This window comes from Metopolophium dirhodum, chromosome 3 (assembly GCF_019925205.1).
Source record: "Metopolophium dirhodum isolate CAU chromosome 3, ASM1992520v1, whole genome shotgun sequence".
Taxonomy (NCBI): Eukaryota; Metazoa; Arthropoda; class Insecta; order Hemiptera; family Aphididae; genus Metopolophium; species Metopolophium dirhodum.
The window spans coordinates 29405714-29427533 of NC_083562.1; the positions used below are offsets into that span (position 1 = coordinate 29405714).

At 28.9% G+C, this 21820-nt stretch overlaps 1 protein-coding gene across 1 annotated transcript in view; it reads right to left on the bottom strand.

Annotated features, from left to right (window-relative positions):
• The window catches only part of LOC132941731 (uncharacterized), a 34835-nt gene that overhangs the window by 4473 nt on the left and 8542 nt on the right, over positions 1-21820 (bottom strand). Inside the window, exons 2-7 of the mRNA XM_061009879.1 lie at positions 15881-15956; positions 10275-10413; positions 10005-10147; positions 9119-9239; positions 5033-5164; positions 4826-4932 (exon numbers count right to left, since the gene is read on the bottom strand). Coding sequence (XP_060865862.1) covers positions 4826-4932; positions 5033-5164; positions 9119-9239; positions 10005-10147; positions 10275-10413; positions 15881-15932 — 694 coding nt within the window. The 5' untranslated portion in view covers positions 15933-15956. The remainder of the gene's footprint in view (positions 1-4825; positions 4933-5032; positions 5165-9118; positions 9240-10004; positions 10148-10274; positions 10414-15880; positions 15957-21820) is intronic.

Consider the following 21820-nt stretch of genomic DNA (forward strand, 5'->3'; position numbering starts at 1 on the left):
ATTGTATAATCACAAATAATATGTGATGGTGGATTTTTCAAAGGCTTTGAAGGTTACGAAGGTCGTTATTGTTATACACAATAATATCATGCTAATAAGTAATATTAAATAAATAATAGATAATAATATATTATGTTATGTTACACTAATGGAAGTGATATAATACTATAATAGAGTTTCGTATCGTATTTTAATAATCATTTTAGTTAATTGTGTACGTGTGCGTATAATTTGGACCACTATGCGTCACAGGACACAGAGCGACCACAAAAACAAATCGATCGCGCCGGAAATGTTGAACATATTATTAATTATAAATTATAATATATGATAATTGTAAAAAAATAAATATATTTATTAAATATTAATTTGTATCTATATTATTTACAGTGGAACGATGTACCAAATGAAGAAGTCAATAAGAGAGCGTTATTAAGAGGTTATCGACAATGATATTACACAGAAATAGTGTCGATAAGTCTTTAACTATAACTATTATATTGTGTATACTTAGTACAATCTATATTATAGGTATGCGCAGTTAGTTGTATACTTTAGTCTTGTACTTGGTTTGATGAGGACACGAATGTCATTTTAAATAATTCTCGTTGCAACGACAGTTTGATAACAATATAATATATGAGACATTTTTTTTCTGTATACCTACCTAGGCTTATATGTCAGAACACGCCCAAACTTCAACAACGATAATAGCTGCAAAATTACAATACTTACAAATGCGTATTTGATATTATTAAGAGTCGGGTGAGATTTTGACCGTGGCTCGTATCTATGGTTTACGAATTAGGACAAAACTACTGACGTAATAATAATATTATACAGAGTGATTCACCAAGTATGCTCGCCCCGTTTCGCGATTAATATGTGTATACGTAATATATTATGTACATACATAATATTATGTGATTATTAAAATTCTTGAGGATTTTTTTACTAGTTAAGTAGTGTTCCGTGGAGAAGCAAACTTTTTATTTTCAAATGACAACCCCCTCTTTTCTGCTGTAAATTATTTAGTGGATGTTTATTGCTTGAGTTATTTAACTTTGTGCAGGTAATTTGAAAATTGTCGTAGTTATAGTATTAATATCTATGAACATTAATAATTTGTAAAAATGGTAAAAGTATAAAAAATACTGCCCAGTGCCTACTATTTTTGTTGATACATTGTTACATCTAGGAGGGTACTTTATATTTTTGTTCAGACTTTTTTAAGGGCTATAATAAATTATTCTTTGCATAAACATTTTAATAACTGAGACAGGCATTACTCGTAAAATAAAATTATCCACTAAATAGTTTACAGTAAAAATGGGGGTTCTCGTTTGCAAAACAGAAGTTGTTATCGTCACAAGTCCTTAGTCCTTAAGTAGGTAGTACAAAAAAATCTTTAGAGTTTTAAAATATTATGTTCCCTTTTAGTAAATTATTTAGAAATTCCAAAAAACTATAATATGAATAAATTCTCATCCTGTATAATATTTTACTGCGGCTGTTACGCGATAGTCGTACCTATACGATTGTGTATATAATTTTATTATAAGCCACGCCGCGGAAATTTCGATAAAATATAAAAATGTGTATTAACATCTATTGGAGCGCATAGCGACTGAAGCGTTTTAATTTTTGTCGACATGCAAATGGCGTAATAATGTGATAATAATATGTAAACAGAAAACACGTGAAAGGTTATCTCACATAATATTATAATCTTAATTGGACGAGTTCGAGTCGCCTAATATTTCATTATGTGTAATATTATTTGGCGCGGACGAAATCTAATATAATAATTGACAAACAAAAACAGGATTTTTCTGTAAAATTATATTGACCGTCGGTCTCGGTCCTAAAGGTCGACATTCTAAACACAATAATATACTTACGCATAATCGAATTCAATCATTCGATGTAGATATTACGTTTTATCTAATATTTATATACCTAAAATATAATAATATTAATTAATAATAATGCGTCGAAGCACTCGTGGTGTTAACTATATATTGTCAATCGCCGTGACAAAAATTGGCGGAGATCGCATTAGAATATTATTATAGTAAATTATTATTATTATGCTATGATAAATAAATACATAATTCGATAGGGTTTTATAAGAAAGTAATGTTTATACATAATTATATAGTAAGTATAAAACACGAACGCATAATATGAACGTCATCAAAATGTTAAAATATTTGTTTTTGGACACTGAGTGTAGCGATAAATATATTGTTTTTACAATGTTTGTCTGCTTTTGTGGTAGTAAAAATGCTCCGATTTACGACTACAGTATTTTTTATGATACGAAAGTGAATCTAGTTGGAATTCAAAATTGAACCTTCCACGTAATTTCCAAAAGCGTCGGGAAAAACAATAAACACAATTCAAGACAAAAGGAAATGTTTTTGGTATAACTCACAATCCATAGACCCTTGCAATTTTTACAAAATATTCATATTAGAATTTTTCATATATGGTGACAGTTTTGAAATATTTTGAACTATTTATAGCCTTGAGACATTTTTCGAATTTTGTAATTTTTTTTTGAATTATTATCGACAAAAACTTTTTCACTTAGTAAAATTGATTGCAAATGCAATAAGGGTCCTCATAAGTTGCTATAATAGCAGTTTAAAAATATTAAAGATACATAAGCACAATAGTATAGAAATTATTTTTCAGTTAGAAATTCATACAGTTTTTCTTTTTATAGCTAATATTAGAAATATTGTAACAGTAGACTCACAACAAGTTATTATAGCTTTATCAAAAAAAAATTTCACTGCATGAACATTGTTATTATTTTTTATGAGCGTTTGATTTAATATTTTTTACCATATCTGATATTTAACGGTTTTTAGTTATTAAATAATAATAATAATAATTTGATTATTTATACATGTATGTTACGATAACACACCGTCTCCGCTCAGAGTCGTTTTTCATATGCAATGATTAATCGTTGAATTCGAATCAAACATATCCATTACAATGATATTATACTCGACAACTACTGCACAGCAGAGCGGTACCCACTTGTCTATCTTTTTTTAATATTCATTTACAGGGATAAATTATACATTTATAATAGTATATAGGCATAACGTGTTAATCTTATTTTTTCCCGCTCATCGAACGATACATTTTATATGTTTTTAAAATGTATATAAACTATAAGTGCATTGTTTAGATATTCATTTTAAACATTTGGTCGTACTTTGTAATGGACAGTCTATTCTGTCTGTTCCGACCGGTACCGAAAGCCAAAATCCAATTATTAATTTAGGGAAAAAAATTATTCATCTGTAATAGCATAAAATCTTAATCTTAATTTCTCCCACTACATTTGTATGTTTTTCAAAATGTATAGTCTATCAGGAAATATTTGATTTTAGGGACTTTGTAATGGATATTTTTCTTTCTGTTCAGACTAGTCTCGCCGAACGCAAACTCCAATAACGAGATAAAAAAAAAAAAAACCATTGAACGCTACTCGATAATTGTCCTCTAAATGGAAAATCTATGAATCATAAATATGTTTTCGTTAATAAATGACCATGACAACGAAAACCTTACGAAAAATCGGTCAGAAACAAAAAGACTTATAATATCCGGCCCAAAAACATATTATTTACGTTAAAATATGATATTTCTTATTATTCCTATTAGAGTTACTACCATTTACCTATATAATCTATACGGGTAATACAACGTGTACTCCCAAACTAGCTGAAAAACTCAATATTTCACGGTCACACAATAGGCATATAATAATATCAAACAACGCTTGCACGATGTGTTTAGTATTGACTGTAGCGATACAGTTACGGTATTATATTTGAATAAAAGTATAAAACACATATTGTATAAGAGTCAGAGGTTCTCAAACTTTTTTTTTCCGTACCACGAACATGTATTATAATGTGTTACGGAACAATCCAATGTACCTATCTTCTACCAATGACTAAAAATGTAATTATTCAAAATATCAATAGGTACATGATATGTATAATAGTTTATAAAATGACAATTTAGATAGATTTAATAATATTTGCCCAAAACATTAAATAATATATTAGATCCGTTACAAACATTAGCAAAAATAATTATGTATTAACTCTAGGGGGCTCTGCTTCCTTCAAGGTTTTATTTGCGAGCTGAGAGTAGGTACTTATATAACTCTAATATAAAAAATCCGAATGAAAAACAAAACCTATTATTTGTTTACTGTTTGGTAGGTTTGGTTTCCACAGTAATTTTATTATTTGACGAAACTATTTTAAAATGTTTTTTTATGTAGCCAGTATATAGAGATTCCGCAATATTGACTACCACACGACCTTCTGCGCACAGCGTTGCACAGTTTGAGAACCACTGGGGTAAACCAATAAAATCATACACCTAATGATCTAATAATATTACAAAATGTATGGAATATTATTAAAGTATTAAATATTTGTAGTTAACTCGAAAACCATACGAGATACGTTCGAAATTCCGTTCGACTCGTAATAATATCAATAACGTTATAATATTATAATATGTACAATCATTGCACATATAATATAATATTATATTGTAATTTTGTAAGCTATCATTGTTTCGACGTATTCTGATAAATATATAAGTAAATACAAAAAAAAAAGTCTACTTGCCATAACACGATGACAATTTATTCGCGCAAAATATAATAATTGGGTCCGTATGTGACCGTATCACGGCGACCGTCGTGAAAAAGCGCATTCTATTTTAATAATTAATATATAATATTATCATCTACTACAGTTAAGTTGGTTATATATCTTACACGGCCACTGGTTGGGACTCGGCGATCCTTTGCCCTTATCGTCTTGCCACCGGTTAGTGGTCATCGCGTTATAATATTCATATCCAGGACATTCGTCTTGATTGGGTCTGCGAACATGGTAGGCATATATTGAAATGGTATTTTATTACCGAAAAAATCAAATAATATATGATATAATATCATTCTGTATGATTAGGAGGTACTTACACGTAGTCTATACACTGGTTGCGGAAAAATCCAAAAGCTTTGTCCAACAATTGTTGTGTAAACGTATCATCGTCTTGGTTGCATGTCCTCCGTGTTTGGTCAAGCACGCACTCTCGGAATCTGTGGTGAGTGCTGAAACAAAACGTGTCTCATCTCAAAATAATGTATCATTATTATTACGCATATTTTTTAAATTTTTTTTACGCGCCAGCTAAGGAAAAAAGTGAAAAGTCGTGAATTTACTACTGTACGTTCCGCGTCCTCGAATTATGACGACCAGACGTCAAACGACCATAACATATAATATTATTATATAATAACATTTCGAATGAAATAATATTATCTTTTATTATATTATTGGATTAGTATAATTATTATACCGTCTGCTCGACTGTTGTTGGTAGTCGATTCGAAGCGCATCTGATCGCTCGAATAGGTAATTTATTCATATTATACCGCGATCATAGTATTATTTTGACGTAACAATTGCACTGTGTATATAATAAAATAATGAAATAATAGTTATCGTATGACGTCCGAAGAAACAACAAGACTAAGTATGACGATATGACATTAAAATAATAATGACAAGATAATGATAAAATAAAAAAAAGTGAAATTAAACGAAATGAAAATAGGCGGGTATAAGTGGATATTGCTCTGCTGTACATTACGTGTCTAGAGAAGTCACTGTAATGGATGTGTTAAATTTGAATTCAATGATATAAAATCATTGTATTTATACCTACGAAAAACGATTCCGAGCGAAGAGTGAGTGTCAACCTATAATATTAGTATATATTACTAAGTTTATTTTATGATATTATTGTGATTAAAGTAATTTATTATTAGTAACACCTACTATTTTTGCCGAAAAAATTGGGTTTTAAAATTTCAAAATGATATACTTTAAAAGTTTCAAGTACTTACTCTCGAATAATGTTTTTAAATTACAACAAAATAACAAAAATCGATATTTTTCGTTTAAATAACCAATTTTAATTTAAATTGTTTATAATAAAAATTTGCGTTTAAATGTTTTAGATTTTTTGGCTACAGTATGAAATATTAATGAGAATCTTAGTTTTGAATTTTCAATTGTTAACTATAAAAATTGAATATTTTATCAATTTGAAACGACAAAATAATTTGAACATTTTCGAGATTGTGATGAATTTTGTAAAAACTTGAACTTTAAATACTTATAAAAAATTGTGTATATTGATCTTTAATATTTCTTAACTGCTATTATAACCACTTATGAGGAACCCTAAATTAAATTTTCAAGCATTTCGACTAAACGAAACATTTTTTATTGATATTTGAAAAAAAACAAAAAAATGCCTATAAATAGCTCTAAAAGTCAAAATATTTTGAAAATGTTATCATGTATAGAAAATGTCCTAACTTCAAACGCTCATAAAAATTTATTTGACTTTCCCAGTTGACTTTTTTTTCGTTAAAGGTAGGAAAACTAATGAATAATATTGTATTCAATTTGAAATTCTTAGATATAAATAGAAAACATTTTATAAATTTCTAACTCAAAATAATTTTAAAGTTTTAATTTATAAATAGTTCAAAAAGGGAAGTAGAAAATCAAAGCATTTTTATCACCCCAAAAGGATATGGCAGTCACAAAAATAAAACAATAAAATAAACACATCGTTGTAATATCGCTCTGCTCAGAATCTAAAGTGCTTCATTTATTAAACACCGATAAATAAAATATCGTAAAACACATCAACAAATATACTATAGGTATAATATCAGTAATAACATTCACGTGAATTGTAACATAATATTGTTAACGGTATCGATTCTTACGACATGAAAATATTGAAAACCTCCCAAATAAAATCATTGATATAATAATTGTATTAGGCTCGGTCTGAATGCGGTTGGTTACATTACACGTTTAAATACCTACGTTCTATAACATGTACTGACTGACTATAAAGTGAAAATGGATTGGGGCTTCTAATTTTCAAATACGCGTACGCCCTTGTACCTCATATATAGATATTTGAATTTCAAAACAATTTATTAATTTATTAATTAAATTGATCAACTTAAAAAAAAAAAAAATAAATAAAAATTACGTAAATTTATTATTATTCTTATTTAGAGACTTATCTTATGGATAAGCATAATAAATTAATATTATTTTAATAGGCATCTATTTATATTATTGGGAAATAATGATTTCGCTCATTTCATTGAGAATGTATATTTTATTAAATATATTTTATAAAAATGGAAAAAATAACTATTATTGACGAGTATACACGAAACTGTCTTTACAAGACGTTTTATGCATTATAATTAATTTTATATTTTTCAGGGGCAGAGCATCTGCAATAATGTTACATACCTACATAATAATAATATTATGATCGTGGTCATTTTCATTAATATTATCATAATATTATTACCTAATAATTTGCTATTACTGGTTAGCATTTTACGATTACCTGCTATACTAATACACAAAACAACTTCTACAATAAATTTTTGTGCACGCACTTTCACGCCTATATTATAATAGTTTTTACCTCAGTTTGTTTGTTCGGGGGAGAACATAATGGCGTTTCACAATATATTATAACCGTCTTATAAATTATATATATATTTTTCCCCTGGACAACGACTTCGAAATTAAAATTTGGCTGGTCCTATATTGTGTTATATAATTCTGGATATATTGTATCAAACGTCCCACATTAAAACATATACTGCTTAATACACGTAATATACCTATTTTAGAGGATTTTTCATCTTTCCCGCGAAAATACACGGCGAAAGTTACAAAGCCGTTGTACAGGACGTATTGTACCTACCAATAAAATACGTTTGAATTTTATTTTTATTAGACGCATGATATTAGCGGGAGAACTAGAATGCCGAATAAACAACGACGGCATTCAGAAATAGTTTGCGCGCGGCCACATTATAATATATTATACATATTATTATGTTAATGAAACTGAAAACAAGATTTAGAAAGTCACGGGGCGTTAACATAATAATATAACCTATGCATTTTTTTTTTTTAATTATATGCCTCGTACCAATATTGTCATCATGATTTAGTAAAATATTATCTCAACACATATTATCGGGTTAGTGATAGTGTGCATAATACTTCACTGCTAGACGGCCGTAGTGGCATAGTTGTCACCAGACGGTTGGCCACACACGACAGGGACCTCCGGTAAGAGATAATATAATAATATAAACATGTCAAGTGCATCATCGTCGAACTTGCTTACTCGCATAATATCATATAATGTGTAGGCAACAGGCATGTTGGCCATTTGGTATTGTCGGAATGCCGTGCTTAGGAGAGGCCGACGGCGGGAGGTGCGTGGCACGAAAGGGACAGTTGTACACATTTATGCAGCTGGTGGTTTTTTTAAGTTACATCCTTTCCCATACTATTGCTCTCACAAAATTATCAGAAAAAAGAGTTCCTAAAAAATGTTTTAGCAACATCAATATGGCTACGAAATAAATTAAAATCATAACTGCGTTGTGGTTTCATAGGTATTATAGTATAGGTACTGTATGTTAAACATACATCTATAGTATCGTCTATTGTTTATTGTTGTTTATTTCTTCGAAAAGATAATGGGCTCCACTGAACAGGTTAATGTAATACGATTATTAATAATTGTAAAAAGCAGTGTTTCGCGCGACTTCCAATAAACGTCTACTAAAATATAACTGAAATATTGATAATATTTGAATATTTCGCTGTCGTCGTTCATGGAAATATTAAATAATATATACCCAAATGTATTTATTATTATTTAAATGATACATAACAACCATCTGTTGTTATATTAGCAAAAAATCGTAATTAGTTCATCGTTAAAAATATTATATAATGCATAAATCAAAGGAGGTTTATTTAAAATAGTATATTATTTTATTTTAGATACTGAGAGAGGGGGAACTACTACCCAACCGCACTTGTAACCACTCCACCGCGAACCGCGTATTTTATTCTGTGTATAATAATATAATATAGGTCTGCTGGTTTCCACATATTTCGTGTCTACAAAAACGAACGTCGCCTCTTACCAACAAATACTGGGTCCACTGGTCTCGTTCGAAATGAATCCGGCCAAAGATCGATAGTGTTTCCCACAACGCGAATCGTCAAACAGCGTGGTTCGTAAACACGACGCGTGTTTCAAATATTCTGAAAAACGAATACGATATGATAATGTACAAAAATTACAGATATTCGACAACAAATACTGAAGTATATAATATAATTTTAACTTTTTAAATTAAATTTGATTTCTACAAGAAAAAATATAGATATACTGGATTCCACTAAGTCTACTCATGCTCAGTAGTCTAATGATTAGACTCTAATCTATAGTTTATTACAATATCTCTCTAAAAAAAAAAGAGTTTTGTGTATTTTATCTTCTACATGATATTATAATTGCCACGACAACCTAAAATTAAATAAATAATTAGTATTCTTAATTAAATGCTCGAAACTCTCTATAGAGATATATTAATATATTATTCAAAAAAGTTTTGTACGGCGTTTTATCTTCCACACATTTAATTTTTAAATATTTTATATCACAGATATTAAATGTCGAGGTGCAAAAGGGGAGAACATTGGCCAAAGGCCTAAAGGGGCAGATGAGTGAACTGAGCAACGAGCAAAGCCCCCATAATAATTTAATAAATCTGTGGCAAGTAGTAGATAAATTTTTACACTTAATTGGTACAAAAAAAGTTGTATTGATACGCCAAACATAAAACGCAGTAGGTTATAAAAAATTTTGGCTGAAGATTGACATAAAATATTTATACAACATTAATAGAATTGCAATTTTTGTTGTTACAATGTCTTTTATTATGATTTATATAATAGTCGTGCATTTGTTGATAGACACTATGACGATATATATTGTAATATTATTATTTATCACGGATCAACAACCTGTCTGGTATTGAGGCGACGTGCACATTTGATGGACCAGTTCGATAGAGTTCTCAACGGCATTGTTAAACAATTTCCTTTTGCTCTCCTCGAAACAGTGTTCGGTGTATCGCTTTGTACAATCGACGAACAGCGTCCAAGTGCTAGAAAATACGAAGACAAAACACGTTACAATATAACAGTTGAGTATAATTATTAATATATCATTACAATACGTTGGAAACGAAACAAAACGTTTATTGCGGCGAGTTCAATAAAACAAAAATTTACCGGCATATGTTATCGATGTCCTTTAGATTTCCCGGGTAGATGAAATGCGGATCTTTCACCAGCGGGTCGGCCAGAGCGATGCATCGGTTGTACTCTTCTTTGCCACAGTTTTGCGCGTATAACATGTGAGCTGCTTCGGCTGTAAGCGATAAACAATGGGTATTAATGCGTATTATCATCATAAATAATAGGATCATAAGCTGAGAGTCGATAAAGATAGTAATTATACAACGACGTTCTACACGTTTGGCAGGCATGATAATATGAAAGTAATTAAGAAAAAATAAAAACAAAAATGGCATAAAAGTGCGTTTGATATTTTGGAAGCCACTGTACCAATTATTGGAATCAAATGTTTTACGCTCAATGCTCATACAAGTCATATTCCTTTTTTTATATTTGTTCATTTTTTTCGGGCAAAGTCAGGTTATGCAGCTATACTTTCATATACAAATTGATTTAAATTTAAATTTTCAACAGCCAACAGATCTATAATATTGTCCATCGATAGGTACTAGTAGGTAATAACTAATAAGTAATAAATGATGTTTCGTTTTCTTAGGCCCATCCCAGACAACATTTTGTAATGATAATATTATAATATTATAATATAATAACGTTATAATAATATTATTAAACAAAAAAATGCTGTCTGGGATATCATAGATACAGCTTGTTTGACACGTATAAAATATAAAAGAAATCAAAATTAAAATCGGAAAAAATGTAAAAGTGAAAAAAGAATCTAAAATAAAGGGAACAAAATATAATTAAAAGCAGAAACCAATTAAATCGAATTGTTCGATAATATAGTTATAAAATGTATTTTCATAATATTATTTTAAATTGTAATCGGAAAAAAAATAACATCAATAAATGAAATTGAAAAATGTCATATGGATTTCAATTTTCAAGCACTGGATATAATAGTTTATACCTACGCACATTAGAATTCCAAAAAAAATGTGTTAAAACATTTTGCTAACATAACTTCAGAATTTAATCTTGAATAACATCTTATTATAATATTTATAATCATTGATTTTGATCGGTATACTTATTGGTTTTTATTTGATATTACGGACATGCATTGTGTGTAAAGTATATTTTAAGTTCTATACATTTTCTATTCGCACTAGATGTATTGATTTTATATGCAAGGTTTGGATTTTTTTTTTTGAATTCGTTTTGTCTGTGGTAAACACGATATTTGCTAAAAGGGTTCCCTAAAAGTTTTATACGCCCTAGCTTCTATTGATTAGAAATTTGACACAGCTGGTACTTTTATAGAAGGGGTAAAATAGTGAGTAGTTGGCAGTTTTTTGAAAAGTAACAAAATACTAACATTTCGTGTATTTACTATACAAATTATTTATTTGATTTGATCAAAAATCAGAATTATTTTAACTAATGCATTAAATTGTGCCTACATGGTTATCTATAGAACTATTTTTTAAAGGTTTGATATTGAGATGTTTACAATTTTGAAATTTTTGTCCAGACAATCAAAAACAATAAGGACTTTTTTAAAAATGTATTAAAATATTTTGTACACAACATTACCGAATTTGATTACATTTTCTGTTTTTAGTTCTCAGATAATTCTATAAGTTTTAATCACTACAAAATTAGCTAATCAACCAAGTATATTTTTAATTCTGTATTGATATAAAGTGTGCATTTTTAAAAATTTAATATTGCCAATATTTCAATTATAAGTATTATTAATTGTAAGGTTTGTATATTACAGTAATACGAAAACCTTTAATAGTTATAAACATTAAACTGTCGATTTTCAACGTGACCGTGATGAGCAAATTAAATTAGAGTTACCTATACCTACTAAAATGAGTACCTACTACCTACCATAGTATAGGTTCTATTGTTTTATATTCAATGCGAACACACATACAATTGGTGGAAGTACGTGCCGGTTGTGCTCAATTCCAAGCACTTACATAATATGTATAATATTATACGTTCAAATATGATACACTGACACGTGCTTTTCAGAGTATGCACCCCTTAACATTTAGGGTTTATCGACCCTTATCAAAATAACCTGTTTCGTTCGTTCTTTCGGGACAATTGTTCGGGAAGTGTGAAATTTTCAATTCATCGCCACAATAAAACGTGTGTATATAATATTTATATAGATGACAGTTATAAATTATTTTGATTTATTATCGTTAAAATACGAGAGCTCTCGTGGTCTGAACACGCGACAAAAGGAGAACACGTACAGTTAAATAATACTATACGTCTGTAAACGATATAATATCATGTTATTTTAAACAAATTTTAAACTTGAATATAATCGTTTGATACAATATGTTTATAATATAATTTAACGTAATATCAAGGTGTATCGATGTGTTTATTATTAGGTATAATAATCGTTTATTAGGTTTGTTTAAACTTTAAACGAAACGCGATTTGATTGATATTATATTAAATACTTTCGTGCAATAATTATATAAATTATTTATCAGAAACAACAAAATGTACAAAAATTAAAAGTATCTATTTAATAACGAACATAATAATATAAAATTGTGACGTGTTCCTTTTTTTGTTTTTTTTTTTTATTTTATCGATTTGAGAACAAAACTATAGCATAAGTATCATATTATCGAGATAATACATAAGAAATAAAATAAAACTTAAAAAGCATAATAAAATACATAGTCAAGTACCTTATTTTTTTTTGAAAATAGAAATTTAGTTAATTCGAATGAAAAAACTTTGTTCTGCGTTACAATAGCTTGTAAGTATACGAAAGTACGATTAATATAGGCTGGCACGCGCGTTATATTAATACCACGATGAGATATTTAATCTTTTTCGCTCTCATGGAATTTGTAAATCGCCGAAAACACGTCATTGTTTTAAAAATATTTGACAACATACAAATATAGGACACACGCGGCGACGACATTACCGCGCCGTAGTAATTAAAAATACTATTAATATGGGGAGTTGTAATAGTTTTATAATTACATGTACACATTATTATTGCGTTATTCTCTACACAACTGTTTAATATGGTCTTAGCGGAAAAAATTAAATCACTAACGTTTTCGTTGACGTCTTAGTCGTATAAAATAAAATGTATTGGGTGGTAAAAAATGAGGCGGAATGCACAGTTTACACAACGCCGTCGTCCGTATAGCGAGTGACACCCTTTTGGCAATTCTATAATATGTTGACATTATGAAAATTGTTTTTCTGAGTAGATTTTCCCTTTTTAGTGCATATTATTATATTATTGCATACAGCGCAAAATTCGCCCAGTATGCTCACTCCCATTATTTTTCCGTGATAATGAATTTTTTTTCCTGTATATCTGACAGCAGAGGAGGCTATTTGTGAACAATATTATTCCTCTATGATGATGAATTTAAGTTTATGATAAATTCTGAATTTATAGTATACTATTCAGATACTAATTGCATTTAGTTCACATAGTACTAAAATAACGATGGAAAAAAGGTTATTCGGTAGATAATAGTATTAACTATAGACGAGGATTTGTTTAGATTTTAAAACTAGCAACATGAAAATTATTAAATTAATAACCGTAAAATAAATATTAAAATTACGATATCCCCGGACACTCGGTTAAATATTAAGTATGCCTGTTATAGGAAAACAATAATTATAACTAATAACTAATAAGTATCAAATGATTGATTGATTGTCATGATGTAGGGGAACACAGTGTAAAACCGATACTGGGGCAAAACCGATATTGCTTATTTTGCATTGTTCTATGGATGAAAATGATCAGTTTTAAATTTATTTCATTCCTTATCATGAAACATGTTGTTATCACTGTCAACTGCAACGTTTTGGTTTGAATTGTTATTCGATTATAACCTAACCTACCTATTCGAATGGAAATGTAATTTGGTCGATCAACTTGTGTTCGGTTATGTTTGAATAACTGATAACGTGTTCAAATAATCATAGATTTTTTAAATCATTAATTTTTTTCTTGATATAGCATCAATTATTAAGGTTTTATTGATTAATAACTACAATATATTTTACCATATTAAATTTATAAGATTAAAATAATCAACGAACATTATAAATTACATACAGCTGAAAGAGTACGAATTTATTTTATTTGTTTTATGTTAATCAATTAGAATTTGTTATTAATTTACTAATATAATAAACACTATATTTTTAATTTTATTAAAACAGAAAGTATGTTGACTTCAATATTTATTTAACAACTTACTGTTATTTAATTCACAGTTTATACAATTAGATTATAAAATATTTATGTACTAAAGCTCTTTATTCTAACCATTTAAACATTTTCGGCTTAACTTTGAAAATACATTCAAACATTTTTATATTAATGGTTTTATGTAAACACAAAATAAATTAAGAAATATTAATTTTTTTCACGTTTATAAAGAATACCTGTGTATATAGGACATAGGTAGATACATAATAAATAATTATAATACTATTGAACTCAAATTTCAAGATGTATGTAAATAGACGGTCGTACCATAAAACCTTTTAGTACGTCAATGAACTATTGAGAGGTTAGATAATAACAAAATTACTGGCAAAGTTATAAAATATGTCAGTGAAAGAAAAAAAGCATTTATAACTAATTTACTAATATATTCGCAAATAGAAATTCGTCACACTATCAATATTAAATTGTATTGAATTAAAATTATTATTTGGATCTTGTAATATATACTTCGTTACAAGTTTTGTAGGTAAAATTGTAATTTTTTAGTAATAAAAAATTCATAAAAAAAAATAATAAATCAAATAAAAGTTATAATAGGTTAGGTTTTACAATCGTTTGAACCTTTTTAACCGTTAGAACGGTTATAAAGGTTTAAAAGGGTTCAGGACTTGTGGTGATGACTCATTAGTTTATGCAAAATCGATAAATGATACTTTAGAACTTATTTAAAGAAAAATCCAGGACCTAGGTATTAGAAAAAAATATATTAGTAATATTTTACTATAAAATAATGTATTGTTGTCTAAATATGTTAGTATATTCTGTTTGTACTTCAATATTTACGGTTCTTAATGCTTTTAATAATTTTATAAATAAACTAGTTTATTTTTTATACGTCTTCAGACTTCAGTCAATATTTAGCCGTTTTGCATTCGATTCAACGTTATAAAATTAAAATACACAATGCATTTATTGTTTTCGCTATTTTTTTTAAAATTACTTTCGAAATACACATTAACCTCTGTAGCTAAAATCTAGACAAAATTACTTTTTTTTGTATATAATGTATAAAACATCGCGTCATTGGCGTTAAAGCCATCAAGAAAGTAATTCGTTGAAAATAAAATAAAAAAAGAATAATGTGTTTACGTGGTGAGCTGGATAATAATGAGGGGTAGAAAGGGGTGCTGCCCCGTAACAGCAAAACACACGATTTTCATTTATGCTGCACGCAATGGTCAATTTGACCTATTTAATGGACCTTTGACTCAACAGTATAATATATTTTATTACTGGAGAAATGTGTGTGTGTAATACAAAAATAAAAACGCGTTAGCCACTACGGGTACACAGTTTAATAGACATTTTTTCAAAGGGCACATACTTGTTATTAAGGACAGCGAGGCCATCAAGATTATGGTGTAGGATCGCTTCATAATGGCGGGATCGACGAAAGTGACCTGAAAAACAACAAATGCAAATAGTAAATTAGATAAAATAAATCACGTAAGTATACTGAAATTGTAGGTGAAATAAATTGAAAAAAAAAACAATCAAAACAACGACCTTGGACTTTTAGGATTGATGTGTATGAAAATATAATACAACATAGGATAAGATCTTGCAGGCGATTTTAATATCATCATTAGTCGAAATTTTACATCAACGCGAATAGTATTATAATAATAATCACACGAAGGTGAATATTATAAAAGTATACCTTTTGGAATTAGAAACACAATTTGTCAGCCACGAGCACATTGATAAAATAAATATGCGAATTCCAAAAGTGTACATTAGCTAGTTAAGTTCATTTTTTAAAAATTTTTTACCTAACTAGTTAGTTTTTCTAATTATGTTAAGAGTATAGTGGGAAAGTTAATACATGACTAATTTATGTGAAACTTAGTTGATAATAATTGTAATTAACTTGCCCACCATTGGGGCGAATTGAAAGGTTAAAAATAGGGGTGAAAAGTTGAAATAGTCAGCCATAGTCGGTATTGTTGTTTTTCGTTTACACAAATGATAATGTATAGTAGGTACTTGTATTATCGTTACATGTTTTCCTGTTTATTCTATACAAAAAGCCAAAATGTGTGCATGCGATTTGATTATCATACAAATATACAATTGCATTAATTATATGAGAATTTATAGCTTTATAGTTTCCATTTATAGGACAATTTTTTGCAGTAAATGTTGTCGAACAGTTAAAATATTCTAGCCTTGAAAACTTGTATAATACAACATTGTGTTCGATTAATTTTAAGAGTAATTTTCAGTTAAAAAGTTTCCCGTGGAGTAATATTTTAAGCATTTGGTAGTCATAAATGTAATATAAAATTTAAGTCTTCCCTAGAAATATCATTATAAACTAATAGGTGTATTAGGACATAAAAACATGTGGTTTGTTTTTAAATTCAATTGTACAAAATTAAAATTGTCAAAAAATAATTTGCCCGAATATCAGAGAACGCGTTATGCGTTTGGTAATAGCGTTCAATACGGAGTTGGATACGATTGAAGTGCGAGCGCCACGAATTCTCAAAATAAAAAATATCGATATATAATATATATTATACTTTTTAAGGAACTTTTCAAACTTTAGGTACTTTCCATCGCATATATTGTGCAAAGTAAGAAGTATTCGATATTCCAAGCACTTCAGGTCAGTCTTATATAATGCACTGCAGCAGTTTGCAGTCACCGGGTAGGTACGCATTATTATAACACAATATATTATAATTTATAATTGTAACTATATAAATACGCTTCGGATAATTCTCGATTTTGGATCCACGGTCGTCGACCATCATCGCGATTATGAAACTGATACAATGATATCGACCAGATATCTTAGCTGAAATCGCTAGTTGATGGTTATATCGGCTATATTATATTGCAGTAATGTAATATATAAATATACAATTATAATTTGCACACTTCAATAAAGCAGCTAGAATACTAATACAACCGAACATTAATATAAAATATACACCCTTAAACTGGCCTCGAAGTGACTCAGACACGAGACACATTCCAACGGGCCAGACAAAACATATATATGCCACCCGACGAAATCACGAAACAAAAGAATATCAGATCACATTAAAATACCAAACATTCTTAAACAACAAGGTCAGACTAAAATATTTGAAAACCATACACCCCTAGCTACAATATACTTTAGTAAGCAAGGTTTAATATAATTTACGTAAAATCCTCAAACAAACTCTAACATTATACTAGTTATCAAGTATTAACTCTGCTTAAGATTAAGGTATACTATTAAAAGATCAGAGACTCTCTGAATTATTCCATCACATGAATGCGTTAACAAGCATAATATGTCATAATTTTCGTTCATATATAACTCAATAATTACAATAACCTAATTTCTCATAATTCGATCATATACAAAAGGGTAAACACACGGTCAACAAGTTGGTATAATATAGTACTCTCGACCAACGAACCAGGCCCTGTCGACGTATCAGCTTCCGAATTCCCGAATCAATTGAAGGTGCAACAACAAGTGTCTTAAAGGTTCCTAACTATTCTTATGTATATATTCACATTATAAGTAATTTTATATTGGCACAATATCAAAACAGTAGTAGAATAATGTACACCTTAACATTACGCATATAATACATAAATATACGAGAATAACTGTCTGATACACCATACGAAAGGCAGATGGACACCCCATGACCCCTGAGGTTAATGTATGCTTAAAGCATTATAGGTATATATAATGCTTTAAAAGGTACCCTCTTCGCACTCTGCTCATTGTTATTATATAGGTGTGAATATATCTTACGACTTTCCAATGCAGACCAATAACAATTTTTTATTTCCCATATACTCTCGTCCCTAATGTAATCATATTTTATACGCACATTAAAAATGTACTCTTTTCCATCGCTCGTCCACTGCAGTTCTCTCTCTATTTCACCCACCATCTAACTAGGTCTAAATAATTTTCATTCTACAACAGCAATATTGAAAGTAAGGATATTAGTAATTATTTACCACTTCGTTTTGTACCTTCAATGCCAGGGTCTCTGTTATCTTCTATTATAACTTCAGCACTCGTGATTATGTATTATGTTAAATATAGTCATATAATTCTTATGTTGAATTTCTGCATCAAAGTTAATAACTTAGATTTCTGTCATGATCCTTTATGGTTATTACTCATATAATTAGTCATACTTATACATAGAGCATTTGTAGGAAAAAAAATATATGAATTAATTTTATCGATAATTTGTACTGTATCTTGAATTTATCATCTCCCAGAAGCGCGTGTGTCATCTTAGTATCTTACATCCATTCTGTATTATCACGGAGTCCCCCACTATATTATATGACCATATTATGATTGATTACTACTTAGCCCGCTACATGTGTGTGCCGAGAAGTAGTCTCGTTCCATCGCTTGCTCCGTGTAATTGCTACCAGGTCACCAGTAAAGTAAAATATATATCATATATCACATTTTATTTAAAATATTCTCTGTATAAGTAAGTGTCTTGTCTAATTGTTGACATTGAAATCCTCTCTTATTTCCCCGTTTCATATTAATCTGGCACTGGTACACTATAATAATATACTAAACAATATTATATGGTCTGCTGAAACAATCGGACAACTCCGATTATTTTTCATTCAATTATTGGTATCTACCATTGGAGTTGGCCGATTCTGAGTTTGAGTGCAACAATCAGACAGCTCGTTTAATTTCAATCCTTGTACAATAAAACGTTTTTATACTTGTCTTAAATAACATATGTCGTACTGTTTTAAATTTCTATAGGTTAATTCTTATACTAAAAAAAAAATTATATTGAAAATAACCACATAACTTTAAGTACCTAGTTATCAACTTTTTGAATTTAATTTCAGTAGCTGGAAACACAATAATTAAGGTCTCAACTTTATTTATTATGAATTATGATTTATCATTTGTTGATAAATTCAGAAATAAATTAGGTATATTAATTAATAGAGTTTTGTATTGAGAATTTCTGAAAAAATGTAAACATTTTTTTCATTTCCCTGGTAAAGTTTATTGAAATGGAGTTGTTCTGTTGTTTTTGCTTGACCTTTATTTACTTTGGAATAAAAAATGTTGCTGTTTTTGAGTGCTGAACAGACGTTATAACAGAAATTCAGTACGTCAAACTTAAAAAAACAACTTTTTTTCGTATTAGTAATCAATTTATTACAAGAGTCAATATATTTTATTTAAATTTTAAAGCATTTTGCTAATTGTTTATTTTAATAAAATGCGTTGAGATATAAGACTAAAGATTTATAGCGTGTAATATTGTTTTGTGAAAAGGTGAAATTACCAAAAGTACCTACCTAATATATGTACTAAATGAAGATTTATTTAGGACTTATATTTAAAATTTTTATTTATTAATTTATTATATTTTATTTGGGTTGTATTTTACTATACCCCACATAGATAACCAATGCCACTTTTATATAAATTACAATATTGTACTGTACATTGGGTAAGTATTTGAATTTAGTGTTTTTATTATGAACTAAAAATATAATCATCATGATTATTTACTGTATATTTATAACGTATTTTAGACAAAAGATCGCGTGATTTGAATTTGGATTTTTATTACATACCTAATTAGTGAAAATCATAATAACGATATGTGTAATTAATTATGAGAATGATACTTTGGTAACCAAGCCATGTCATCACAGTATATGGGGTTAAAAATAAATATGCGTCCTATTGTATTTTCCATAATATCTATACCACGGTTTACAAGGTATACCCGCTATGTAATAATCCTCTAGTAAAAATGTATAAATTTTTGTTTCGGAGTGCTGTGCTGACGGAGCCCGTAACACATATCATAAACATATTATTCGGAGTCTGCGCCGATGTGGTTGACAAAAACATTCAATACAATATTCCATTTTGTTCCGAAAAAACAACAGCCAATAATAATTATGATGATAAATAAATAAATTGTGTTCAATATTGTACTGAAAATATTACATAACATGACAAGTACTACCCGCCGTCTACCTTTATGTACACGTATAGCGTAACATATCAGCCAATAATAACCGTTTTTCTGAAAGCAATCAGATTATATTTTATTATAATCGCATTCGGTCGTGTTCCGTATGTTACATAATCTTTTTCACAGACGTTTGACTATAACATTATAATTATTTACCTGACCGTTTTTTTTTTCTTAAACAATTATGCCACGTACTAACTTTATATTATTATTATTATTTATATTATTAAATTGGACCTACAAATCATATTGTTTATACGCAGGATGTTTTTGAACGCTAATAATAATTTAATATATCATCGTTTATTCCGAATAATATTACTACTCATAGTATTAGTCATTATAGACTAGGTGTATTATCCATTGCTCATACAAAGGTATTATAATGATGTGTATGTCCTATTGAGTAAAATGATATATCTAACCCTGCAGGTATTATCTGTATTTAATTGCGACGACGACAACGCGACGATGACGCTCGATGATAACGTTTGAATTGAAAATAAATTGCTAACAATAAAATACGAAACTTTTACGTTCGTCGCTAAAAATTATTATGGCTGAAGAATGTTTTTCAGTTTTGGAAGAGATCGGCCACCAGCAGCACACGCATTCATGGTGGCCTTCGGACCGAGCCAAACGCAATTCCCTGAAGGACTTTTGCCCACTCGGCGAATGGGTGCGATGCCCCTCGTAATACACTAATATAATATAATATTATGGTTAATCGTAACCTTGGAAAAGAGTCCCTTAGGTGTGATGATTATATTTATAGATGTAGCATATTATTAGGTATCACGATATCATTTTAGAATAATATTACTATATAGACTGCATAGGTAGTAATGACAACAGTAAAAGTTTTCAACTCGTTGAAAAAGAAAAAAAAACGTAATAATATTAAAGGTATTATTCCACGTGTTATATTATTATCATGCCGAGATCTAATTGTTCGTATTATGATACATAAACATGTATATTACTCATTATTAGTAGATTTCGATATCGCTTGTGTTGTTATAATTAAAAGTTATGTTGATCGCCAAATAGGCAGTCACTAATAATCTACAATTAATAGTAGGTACACAAACAAATCGTAAATTTAAAACAACTTCTAAATAGGTAATATAGGTACGGGAAAAAACTTTTGTTATTTCATGATAATATAATAATACAACACCGTGAAATTAATTTATAACATAACTAGCAATAAATTTAGTAAGACAAAAAAATAAAAACATACAAATGTAACGAGC